Source organism: Akebia trifoliata, chromosome 12 (assembly GCF_017979445.1).
Source record: "Akebia trifoliata isolate Shusen 1 chromosome 12, ASM1797944v1, whole genome shotgun sequence".
NCBI lineage: Eukaryota > Viridiplantae > Streptophyta > Magnoliopsida > Ranunculales > Lardizabalaceae > Akebia > Akebia trifoliata.
Window position 1 is genome coordinate 18,096,564 of NC_141386.1, and position 11,845 is coordinate 18,108,408.

The 11,845-nt window shown below is 34.4% G+C and overlaps 1 protein-coding gene across 1 annotated transcript; it reads left to right on the forward strand.

Annotated features, from left to right (window-relative positions):
• The first annotated feature begins 2,577 nt into the window (after positions 1-2,577).
• LOC147388986 (GTP-binding nuclear protein Ran-3) lies at positions 2,578-11,047 on the forward strand. The gene is made up of 8 exons (XM_086417814.1): positions 2,578-2,731; positions 2,823-2,892; positions 3,024-3,080; positions 3,183-3,300; positions 9,082-9,171; positions 9,276-9,455; positions 9,539-9,616; positions 10,748-11,047. Exons 1-8 carry the CDS (start codon positions 2,729-2,731, stop codon positions 10,815-10,817), a joined length of 666 nt encoding a protein of 221 aa, XP_086273940.1. The 5' UTR covers positions 2,578-2,728; the 3' UTR covers positions 10,818-11,047.
• The last annotated feature ends 798 nt before the right edge of the window (positions 11,048-11,845 follow it).

Consider the following 11,845-nt stretch of genomic DNA (forward strand, 5'->3'; position numbering starts at 1 on the left):
GAATAGCTTATCGTACAACACTCTTCACTTCTTTCTATCACTGGACCGTTTTAGACCTCCAAGGCGAAGTACCTCTTTCTTAGATTTGAATTTTTCTGATTTGTTTATGAATTTCTAGGTGTTTTTGAAGGGTTTCTAGGTATTTTTTGAGCTAAAGTTGGGGTATGGATGTTAGGTAAAGAGTTAAGACTTCAAGATTAGGATTTATGGGAGGTTAGGGAAGCTTTTTGACCTACTTTTCTCAGGATTTATTTTTCGATACGAAAATAGGTTGTAGAGACCCTTATTTATAGATTTTTTTAAGTGCTTTTTAGATAGAGTTAGTGTTTAATTAGAATTATTTTAGATAGAGTTAGTGTTTAATTAAAATTATTTTTAAATAGAGTTAGTATTTAATTAGAATTAAATTATATAGTTTTATAGTTTAATTAGAATTCTATTAGATAATTTTAGAATTTAATTAGGTTTCTTTTAAATAATTTTAGAGTTTAATTAGAATTCTTTTAGATAGTTTTAGAGTTTAATTAGAATTCTATTAGGGTTTTGACTTTAGTTTTATTAGATTGATTAGGGTTTTGACTTAAGTCTCACTTGATTGACTAGAATTTAGGATTTTGACTTAAATCTTATTTGATTGACTAAATTTAGGGCTTTGAGTTAAATCTCACTTGATTGACTTGATTTTAGGATTTTGACTTAAGTCTTACTTGATTGACTTGACTTTCGGATTTTGACTTAAGTCTTACTTGATTGACTTGGATTTTAATTAGGATTTCACTTTACATTAATTAATATTTTAATTATTAATTTCATAATTTTTAATTATTAAAATTGTAAAATTACCATTTTGTCATCGAAAAAGATTTTTTGCGTTTTAAGTCATTTTTAATGTACCAGGATGTTTAGGAATCGATTTTTTGTAAGAAATTTAATGGGAATATTGATTTTTGTCATTTATGAAATTTTTTGTGCGAAATAGTTGTGAACTTTATGAGGGGTATTTTCGTAATTTTATCGAATTTTGTGAAAATTGGTGAAATAATTTATTTTGTTTTGATTTGTTATTTTATGTGTTTGAAATGATTTTCCTAAGCTTAATGTAGGCTCTAGCGATGTTTTGAGGTTAGGGGTATTTTGATAATTTGATTATTTTTTAGTGATTTTTATCGTGAAGCTTCTTTTTGTCTGAAAAATGATGATTTCTATGTTTTTGGGGTTATATTTTTCTAGCGTAGCGTGGTTTCTACAATTTTGTTAGTTTGAGATACCTCATCCAAATTTCTGAAACTTATCTAGCAATAGAATAATCATCCATCATTGGGAACTATTGCAATCGGGTTTACGAGTTGATTAATTAGACGAGTGAAAAAATGGAGTGTCTACAAGGGGAAGGGATAACAAATTTTTTTAGCATCGATGAGGTCTTGAACGAGGTGATGAAGGGCGACACAGTGATCAGTAAAGTGACCAGAATTTTGGTGAAACTCGCAAAATGACTTGGGATTGTGAGAATCGGGGAGTAAGTTTGGTAAAGGTCGAGGGTGGAGAGGTGCAATGATCCCTTTACTTAATAGTTTCTGAAAGACAATGCTTAAAGACATCCCAAGATTAGTGAATTTCCTACACGGTTAAGGTTAACTAGGATTAGCTTGGTTAATAAATAATAAAAGAAGTAGTCTTCCCAACGATCAGTAAGTAGAGACTCATGTTGATAACATGTTATGATTTTAATAAAAAACGATAATATAAAACTAAAAGAAATTGTAAGATACCTAAGTATGAGTCAAATTTGTTCTTCAAGAATTCGCATATAATTCATGTAATCAATACCTATATTTATAGACTTATACTAATAATGAGAAGGAGATGAAAAATTGAAAGTTAACACAAATTAGTAGGACACATAAAAAGATAGAGGTTATGGAGATGATAATTATATGGTCATTCAATATACATTTTATGTATTTATAATATTCTATTAATTATATATTTTTAAATTTTATTTTTTTACATATTTTTGTATTAGAAAAAGAAAATCATTTTAAAGTTTTTTTCTTATTGAATCATATAGTTGTTTGTGTGTGTCAAATATTTTATACAATAAATTCAATCCTCTGCAAAACTATCTAGTCCAAGTTCGATAATAGTTTACACTGCGTTTGGATAGAGCTTCTTGACGACTTCTGCTCTTGCGGGGAGCTAGCAAACGTTTGGATAGATTTTTGCTTTGACGTGGAGAGGTTTTTGCTCTTGCGGGGAGAGATTTTTTGCTCTTTGTGGAGAAGCTTCAAAGACCTGCTCTTCCGCGGAGAGGTTTTTTGCTCTTGCGGGGAGTGATTGAGCTTTTGCTCTTGCATGGAGAGGTGTATCCACACAGGCCCTTAGTAACCCAAACTCGAAATAAATTTGAATCATTGAGTTCAGGCTCAATGCTAGATTTGACTTGAGCATAGGCCGAGATCTCAGCTAGTTGAATTGAATCTGGGTCTACCCGATAACCCGCACAGACTAAAACCCTAATTTCAAAGCACAAAAATCTTCATGACTCCCGAGTTGATTTCGTAGCGAGATCCAATCATACGGTTGAGAGAATCGCGTCAAAAGAAAGCCATGGCCAGACCATTTCATATTTATATCGAAACCCTTGGTTGAGTTCGGTCTCTTTTCTCCATCTCATACAATCGAATCCTACATTCTAAAACTCTGCACTTCTCCCTCATCTGCAAATATGGTATTTCTCAACTCTCTTAATTCTGGCTTAGATTAGATTGGGGTTAGTGTTCTGATCCTTCTAAAGTTTTGTTTTTTGGGTTCATCTACAGGCGCTTCCGAACCAACAAACTGTCGATTACCCTAGTTTTAAGCTTGTGATTGTTGGTGATGGTGGTACAGGTACTCGATTATCGATTTTTTTCCCCTCAATTTTTGGAAAAACCCACTAGTTTTCCTGGATTTATAGTAGATTATAGAGTTCCAGCTCGATTATTTGTGGAAATATGAAGAGATCTGTTATCCGATTGCAGGGAAGACTACTTTTGTTAAACGACATCTTACAGGAGAGTTCGAGAAGAAATACGAGCGTAAGCACTTGAGCCATTGGAATCTCGATTCTTTCGGTTTTTGTCTTTTTGATCGATTTTGAAATGCGATTTTGTTGTTGAAGAAATCTGTGATATTTGCAGCTACGATCGGTGTCGAAGTTCATCCATTGGACTTTTTCACTAACTGTGGGAAGATTAGGTTCTATTGTTGGGACACTGCTGGCCAGGAGAAGTTTGGTGGACTCAGAGATGGATATTAGTAATTTTTCACCTTAAACTCTTGTTAATAACGTTTCTATTGTGTTTTCTGACGTCAATATTTGAAGGATTTTTGGTTGATATTTCTAAATAATTCATTATCTATGGAAGTTCTGCTTGATCTATTTTTAGTATGCTCTAGCACTTGTTTGGTTACTTTGTTATCTATTTTTCTTGGATCTGCTACTTAGATTTGATTATCAAATATGTAACGCTAATAGAATGATTCATGTTTAATTAGGGGGAACACTCATGGAAGCGTTGATTGCAAGTCCATAATTTTTCGAACATTTTGTTTGTATATATGTGATTCTGCCTGCTTGCCTGTGATTGACATACAAATAACCTTGGGACTTCTGTTTTCCTGACATTGCAACATATATATTTTTTTGCTAGGGATGCTCGTTGTGAATCTTAGCTTTTTAAGCTTATTTTTGCTGGACCGGTTGTGTTTGGGGCCATGGGTTTATCATTGTTATTAATTTCTTTGTAGAATCAATGGTTTTTTTTTATTTGTCTTTAAAATTTCGAGGAAGATTCATGACTATCAAAAAAAAATGTTGAAAAATCATCATGTGTCGAATGGAGAGCAATTTATTTTCAAGTTGTATTCTACAACTTGTAACATTGTTGAATGCAGAAAAAGACTAAAGGTGATATTTAGAGAAATGCGGATGGAATTTTATATTTATAATGGTCATTTTCTATCTTTATTTTTCGCTACCTAGTTTTTCTAGGATTCTGAATCCCAAAAGACCATAACTCTTAAAGAAGCATATCTTGGGTTTTTGTACCATAACGGTTTTTATTTTTTTATATTTTTTATAACATAACTCTTTTAGCTCACACATTGCTACGATTTTGGATCATTCCCACCAAATTTCACTTTTGGGTTTGCTTATACCTTCTGGGATAAGGCTTTGATGATGATGATGGTTTGCTTATATAGGATTGGTTTGTGGGCTGTGTGCCATTAGACACATGCATTGAATATGCTAGTCGCTAGAGACTTCTTAGGATGCAGCTAATGAGATTTAAGTTTCTTCTCGGTTTGTGTGTTATGTTGGTAGGTGAAAGAAAGAGATCATGCAGGACGGAAGGGAAGAAGATGAAATAAGGGGTAGGTGAATCAGGTTTGAGATTGATTTAAGGATTTGGGCTGCAATAGGGTTATCATAAAAGTTTAGGGCTAAATCTAAAAGGGTTTGTATTGTGGGATTTAATTAAGACATTTTGCATTATAGTTAGGGACTTAAGTTTATAGGGTAAAAGAGGTAAGGATTGAGGGACAGAGGTTGCAAGAAAAGGTTTCAGATCCAAAAGATTGTGAAATCGATGTGGAATGTTTCAACAAATGTCAACTGAGTATGTAAAATACGAAGTTTGCAATTTAGATATTTTCCAATAAGGTGTTGTAATTATGTTTAAGGGTATGGAATAGGGTTAAGCAATAGAGTATAGGGTAGATTTGGGGAAGAGATTAATGGTATTGGTGTTTTTGATTTTGGAAAGATTTGATGGGGATACAGGATTCTCGACGGGTTCTTGATGGGTTCAAAACAGAAAATAAAAATAAGTGAAAAAAAGAAGATTAAAAATAACTTATGAGAGTGTGGTAGTGGTGTTTGCTGTGGTCTGTTTGGCTTTGTTGTTTCTATAGTTTTTTCTTTTTTTGCTTTCCTTTCTTTGTTTGCCTTCTCTTTTATAGGGGTCACCTTGGCCTCTGCTCTTTCCTTTTTCTTTTTCTTTCTATAAAATCTTTTTATGATGTAGGACGGTGGGGAAAGAAGAAAAAAATGGTGGTTAGGGGATCTGATTTGTGATTTGGAATTGGGTTAAGGATTTAGGCGACAATAGGAAAAGGGTTTCAAAAATCTCAATTGGCTATTGCGATGTAAAATGTAAAGTTTTGTAAATTACGATATTTTGGTTGGGGTTGGATAAGGGTTATAAGATAAGGATTAAAGGTTAAGAGAATAGAGGAAGGATTAAGGGTTTAAGAAAAGGATTTTCAAAAAATCAAGATTCTCGGATCAAAGTTAAAGAATTCAAGAATTCGAGATTTCTTGAAAAATCAAGAAAACATAGTTTATAGATTGGATTCTTGAAAGGATTAAAGGGTTTTTGATCTCTCACAAATAACCAAATAAAATTTGTAGAAAAGATGGATTGAAGAAGAAGATAGAAGATAAGAAAAAGATTAAAGAAAAAAAGAAAAACAATATATTTACCTTGGAACCACACCAATGATTTCCATGGTATTGACCATGTTGAATGCACCAACATCCAAAGGATAAAAAACAATTTTTTTTTTATTCTATTTATCATCTATAAATAAATTGTAATACAAATTATAAATAAAGAAAATCAACCAAGAGTCCTAATAAAATTAAAATACCAAATTAATAACCTAATTTTCGTAACTTTCTCTTTCTTAAATTTTCAATCCTAATAAACTTAAATAAAAGACATCCTAAAGTTACCAAATTTAACCCTAATTATTATACTAAAACCATGGGCCGATAAAACATGAAAATAAGCCTGAAAATCATAAAAATAAAGTCCTGAAATAGAAAATAAAATAAAAATAAAATCTATTCTTCAAGTTTGATGTCCCCATCAAAAAAATTATGATAGATTATTTGACTAAGTAAAGCGCTATCTTGATTATTCGACCAAGTAAAGCGCTTACCACAAAGAGGAATATCTAACAATTCATACCTCATCACAAAGTCCTTGAACTTCCCCATCCTCCCAGTCACCTCGGATCCCTTGAGCTTCTCATAATTGAGGATAAACAAGCTTTGTAGAAACTTTTTGTAGCATGAAAAAGATGGGAAGAGTAAGTTTCACCTCATGAGTTGGGACAAGATTTGTGTGCTGAAATTTCTTGGGGGTTTGGGGTTAAAAAACGTGGGTTTGATGAACATCGCCCTCTTGTGCAAGTGGCTTTGGTGTTTTGGAGAAGCGGAGGGTCATTGCAACTACGTTTGGTGTGTTTGAAGGTGGTTGGGAAAGCCAGGCTCATGTGCTCCTCACGGATGTGGCCTTTGGAAGGGGATCATTGCACATTTGCCGGTTTTTCATAATGGAATTGGCTTAAAGTTGGGGGATGGGTTTTGAATCAAGTTTTGGGAAGATAAGTGGTGTGGGGATACTCCTTTAGCCTTCCTATTTCTTGAGTTGTTTAGGTTGTCCTTGAGGAAGGGTTTTGCCAGTATTTGTAGTTTGTGTTTTTGGAGTAATGAGTACGCGAACCATGTCTTGCTTGAATTCCCTTTTGCAAATGGGGTTTGGAGCCACTATTTGGCCCTTTTTGGGGTGGAGGGGTGCTTCCCAAGGTCGGTCAAAGACGTCTTCAAGTGTTGGGCTTCTTGGGGCCACTCGTTTAGGATCTCTAAGAGACTTCTTTGGATCGTAATTCCTTTTGCCATTTATTGGGGGGCTATGGAAGGAAAGGAATAGATGGGTTTTCGAAGGTGTATCCAACGCTGGGGAGAACATTATCTTATCGGTGATGGGGCTTTTATTCTTTTAGTGTAAGGTTTTTAAGGAGTTAAAGGGGTCTCTTTTGTAGATTTTCTGGTTAGGTGCGACATATTTGTTGTCTTGATCCCCCTTGATATTTTCTTGTATTTCCTTTCTTTCTTTTGTGTGTCGCTGAATTTTTTCCTTTGCCGGTTCTCAACTGCTTAATGAAATGACCTTTGCCTATAAAAAAAAATATTTACCTTAGAATTACCACAATGATTTTCATGGCATTACCAAGTTGAATGCACCAATATTCAAACAAGAAAAATGGGAACTTTTATATTTTTTTTATTTAATCGAAGCTCATCTAAAATAAGTAAGGATATCTTTAAATACTAAACAAAATTCTAAAGAGCAAAATACCTAAACTACACTTAACTTAAAGATAAAAATTATAAAAAATACCCTAATTTTTGTAATTTTATCTCCCTTAAATTTTCAACCCACATAAATTTAATAAAAATATATAATAAAACTACCACATATTCCTAAACATCTATACTAAGATCATGGACTAATAAAGCATAAAAATAAGCTTAAATACTAATCCTAATCAGTAAAATGGACCCTCCTAAACATAAAACTAAAGAAAGTGTAAAATCTAATGACTCAATGGAAAAGACACATGATCTTTGATTTCCCCATCGCTAGAATTGTCAATATACCCATAAAAAAATCCAGATGATTAATAATATGGTCATCTTAATTGACCATTATAAGGATCCCCACACTCACAGCACTAGATATACAGCACTTCCCCCCCTTCCCTTCTTTTTCTAGGAAAGAAAGGGGTTAGTGGTCAGCATAGGCGAAGGTGGGTTCAATGGGATTCGAACCTTGGTCGTGGGATCACTACTGGTCAAGTCTACCTTCTTCCTGTTACACTAGAACCAATTAAAACATAACAGTTCCCCTGCATGAATGTAAGCCCCTGAAAACTTTTAAATCTTTAAGTAGAAACTGCTGAAAGAAACCTTTCTTTCTGCTAGTTGGTTTCGTGAAATAGGGAGCTTGAATTCTGAAAAAAAGGGATTTCAGGTAGCCCCAAAGGTGGACTCTTTGTCCTGCCACTTTGCTTGTCACCTGTGAAAACAATCTTTGCTGTGATTGGAGTCTGTTGTTCTCTGAGGTTTCTTTCATTGGATTATGCTTAAAAGATTTCAAGTTCTGAAGTCAAGGTTTTGAGGGGTTTCAGGTTGAAGAATGTTTTTTAACTCCCTGAGGCTGTATGATAAGTGTTATGGGACTGTTTTCATGGGCTGAGGGCTCTCCAAATTTGAGTTTTTAGGGTTTTAGTGGCTGGGTTTATTAGAGAACATAAAAGGGATAGGACTAAATAAATTAAAGAATCTTGCCACTTAACTTGCTTACTTGCATGGAGTCTCACCACACAGAGAGATGAGTCTCATCTCTTGAGGGAACTTGCAAGTGCAAAGGGAAATCTTCATACAAATCAATGCCTTAAAGAAAGAGCTTACACATTTATAGAGGGGCTTGGGACGCACCATGTTAGTCTCTGACAACTAACCGAAAAAAGAAAAGAAATAGAAGCCCTTATTCCAAGGACAATAGTGGCTAGAGTAGAAGGCCTAAATAGAAGCCTACCACCATTAGAACCTTTAACTGGACACTCAATTAAAATAGAAACCACAACTAATATTGTCTCAAATATTCCTCTATTATGAGACCCACATATGAGTTGCCCAATCAACCTAACAAACCAACTTTATTAGAGTCGTATACGTGGCCTGCTAATCTGATTGTTGACCCAAAATCCCTGCTTTTAGGACTGTATTGGGCTCGCTAATGGACTTCGCAGGGAAAAATTTGGGACTATGGATTGCTAGTAGACTGGGTCTTTGATTTCTGCACAGCCCGTGTCAATGGATGTCCTGTAACTATATTGTGTATTTGTGTTGGATACTGTATTTGGACAGCAAATCTCTCAGAAAATCTTATGTCGCTTTGCAGAGAAGCCTGCCTTACTGTAGAAAACCTCAAATTTCTAAACCTGTGGTTACTCTCCTCCGATGGACTACATTACTAGATTGTGTGTACATCTGTTTGACGTGTATTTTCAACAGTTTGTTTTTGACACAGCCATCATACTGGGAATTCTGATTTGTCTTGCCACCTGTTCAAGTTTTAATCCCATTTTCTTCATGATTAACATTCGTCATTTTGTACCTTTCCAAAAAAAAAAAAAAAAAATCAAATTTTTTGTAACAAATTTTTTGTGAATGCTATGTAGTATCCATGGGCAGTGTGCTATCATTATGTTCGATGTCACTGCTCGTTTGACATACAAAAATGTCCCTACATGGCATCGGGATCTTTGCAGGTGTGTCCCATAATCTCTTATTGTTTCTTTTTTTGCTAGCTTTCTTATACTATGATTAAAGAATGATTGGACAAATGTTACTGACTTATGGGTGTCATTCATAGGGTTTGTGAGAATATCCCCATTGTTCTTTGTGGGAACAAGGTTGATGTCAAGAACAGGCAGGTGAAAGCAAAGCAGGTCACATTCCACAGGAAAAAGAATCTCCAGTATTATGAGATATCTGCAAAAAGCAACTACAACTTTGAGAAGCCATTCTTGTATCTCGCCAGAAAGCTTGCTGGGTAATGTAACAGTTCAAGTTTATTGTTCTCTTTTACATTTATTGATGGAAAATGTTTAATTTCAATTTGCTTTGATGGTGTAGGGACCCTAATCTCCATTTCGTTGAGTCTCCTGCTCTTGCTCCTCCAGAAGTGCAGATTGACTTGGCGGCACAGCAACAGTATGCACTTTATTATCACTTTTCTTTCTTGTATTTGGATTTATGCCATAAACAAACTGGACCCACCTAAAGGTTTAGAAGGCTTTGGCAGTATCTTCAGTGATGAAATCTAGTTGGTAGTAAGTCACACCTAGATTAAGAAAGGAAGCCCTAGTTGGCAACTCAGATGTTCAAGAGCATCTCTGGTCAGTAGTTTTCAGTTTAAACGGTTGGAGAAAAAGAACATCTTTTGATGCATAATGTAATCTTATAGGGAATCGTATTGCTGCTGTTCGTCCTTTTGAGCATTTGTTCTATGGTTACACATGCATTCTTGTGGTGATGCCCACCAATTTTTGACCATGCAACATGTTCAAGATTAGTAAATAAGCTTTTTTGGCTGGGTTCATGGTATCCCAAGTCCTTACTCTATCGGGCATAAAATGGGTTGGTCATGGTTTTGTTGCCAATTTCTTATATTAGGTTGAGTGGCATTTGGGAATCAGATCATTTTTTTTTTGATTCGCGATAAACTTACGTGCTAAAACTGACGTGGTGATGATGTGGTTGATGTGGCATGTGAACAGAACCACAGATATTTTTCTTCTGGATATACAAGGAAGAAGATCTGTGGTTCTGTGCACATGCCACATCATCGCCAAGTCAGTTTATCATTAGTCTTTTTTTTTCCTCTGAATCAGAAGGTTTTGAAAATTGGTTGCAATCATCTTATATGAGCATTAGTTTGTTGAAACATTGATATGTAGCTCATTTGCATTATAGTGATTTGTTCCTTGGAGATGGTCTACTGTTTCTTAAAATCTGAAGTCAATAATGGCTTCGTCCGTACTTATCAAAAAAAAAAATAATAATGGCTTTGTCCATGATTCTAAAAGTGTCTTGGAGGATTGTATAAATTGTCAATGGATTTACTTTTCATATATTCATTTGAGAATTATCACCACCCATTTGGCCAGTAAATTAAATTGCCTTGTCAAGCATTTTTAAACTGTCTTTTGCAACAAGTTATTTATTAATTTAGCCAACTTAAAGCCATATACAGTAAAGTAGCTGATCAATTCTACCCCGAGTTTATAAAGAATAATGTCATTTTTTTTTACTTACCCTTAATGCGGTTTTTGTGTCCTACAGACATGAAGCAGAGCTTGCTGCCGCTGCTGCTCAGCCTCTTCCTGATGACGATGATGACGCATTTGAATAGATTGTGTTTGGATTAATGGAGGGGTCTTTTATCCCCCTTTTCTTCTGCATTGGGCTTCTCAAATTTTCTGCAGTATATCATGGATTTGGCTTTCAGGATTGTGTTCAAATATTGAGGGTGATGGATGATATTAGTTAGGGTTTTGAACTGAACTATGCTTGTATTGTATCTGGACGGGGAAGAATTCTTTATTTTATTGGACTATTTGCCAGTGTTGGTGTTCAAAGCGATTACATGGCGTCATGCAATGCTCTACCCAATTTTTCATGGCTTAATTGAGTACCGGGGTCGCTGCATCCTCTACTGAAATGTGTAGAGCATGAAATGGGTTGGGTTTTATCTGCAATCCGAGTGATCCAAATTCAAATTTAGCAGTTTTTATTTAAAAAAAAGTTGAAATATGGGTTGATGTCCATTGATTGACCTGAGTTGGATATGGATCCATCCATATATCTGCCTAGATGAAAATTATATTTCATGTTTTTCAAAATATCTTTCTCCTATAATACAACCGAGTTCTTGTTGGAACTAATTACATGTGCTACCTTGCATTAAAGATATTTGAGATGTGTCCATAAGTTTTCATAATGATTTTTCAAATCTATTGTTTTTACCTCACTCTAATCCCTTGAATGTAACTTGATTTTTTTTTCCATCTGCTAGGGTGTCAATAGGTAGGTTCTCACATGCGATCGTATTTTTTCGATTTTGAGTTCCTGGCTGGTTATGAGTTAAAAAATTGTGGTGTTTGGGTCATTTTCATTGATGAATTGATCATTGGCTATGAAAAAAATCTCTACTGGATTAATTTAAGTACAATTGGGAATATTCATTTATTAGTTTGGTGTCTGGTTAAACATTTGGTTATAAATTGATTTAAAACACAATTTTTTTTTTTTTTAAATTTGTGTGTATACATATTAAAATCCTCACAATACACATATCCAAATATTTATATAACTCCCCTATTTTTTTAAGATTAATTATTTTTATTTCTCTTCTTTCAAAATCACCATTAATACCTGTGT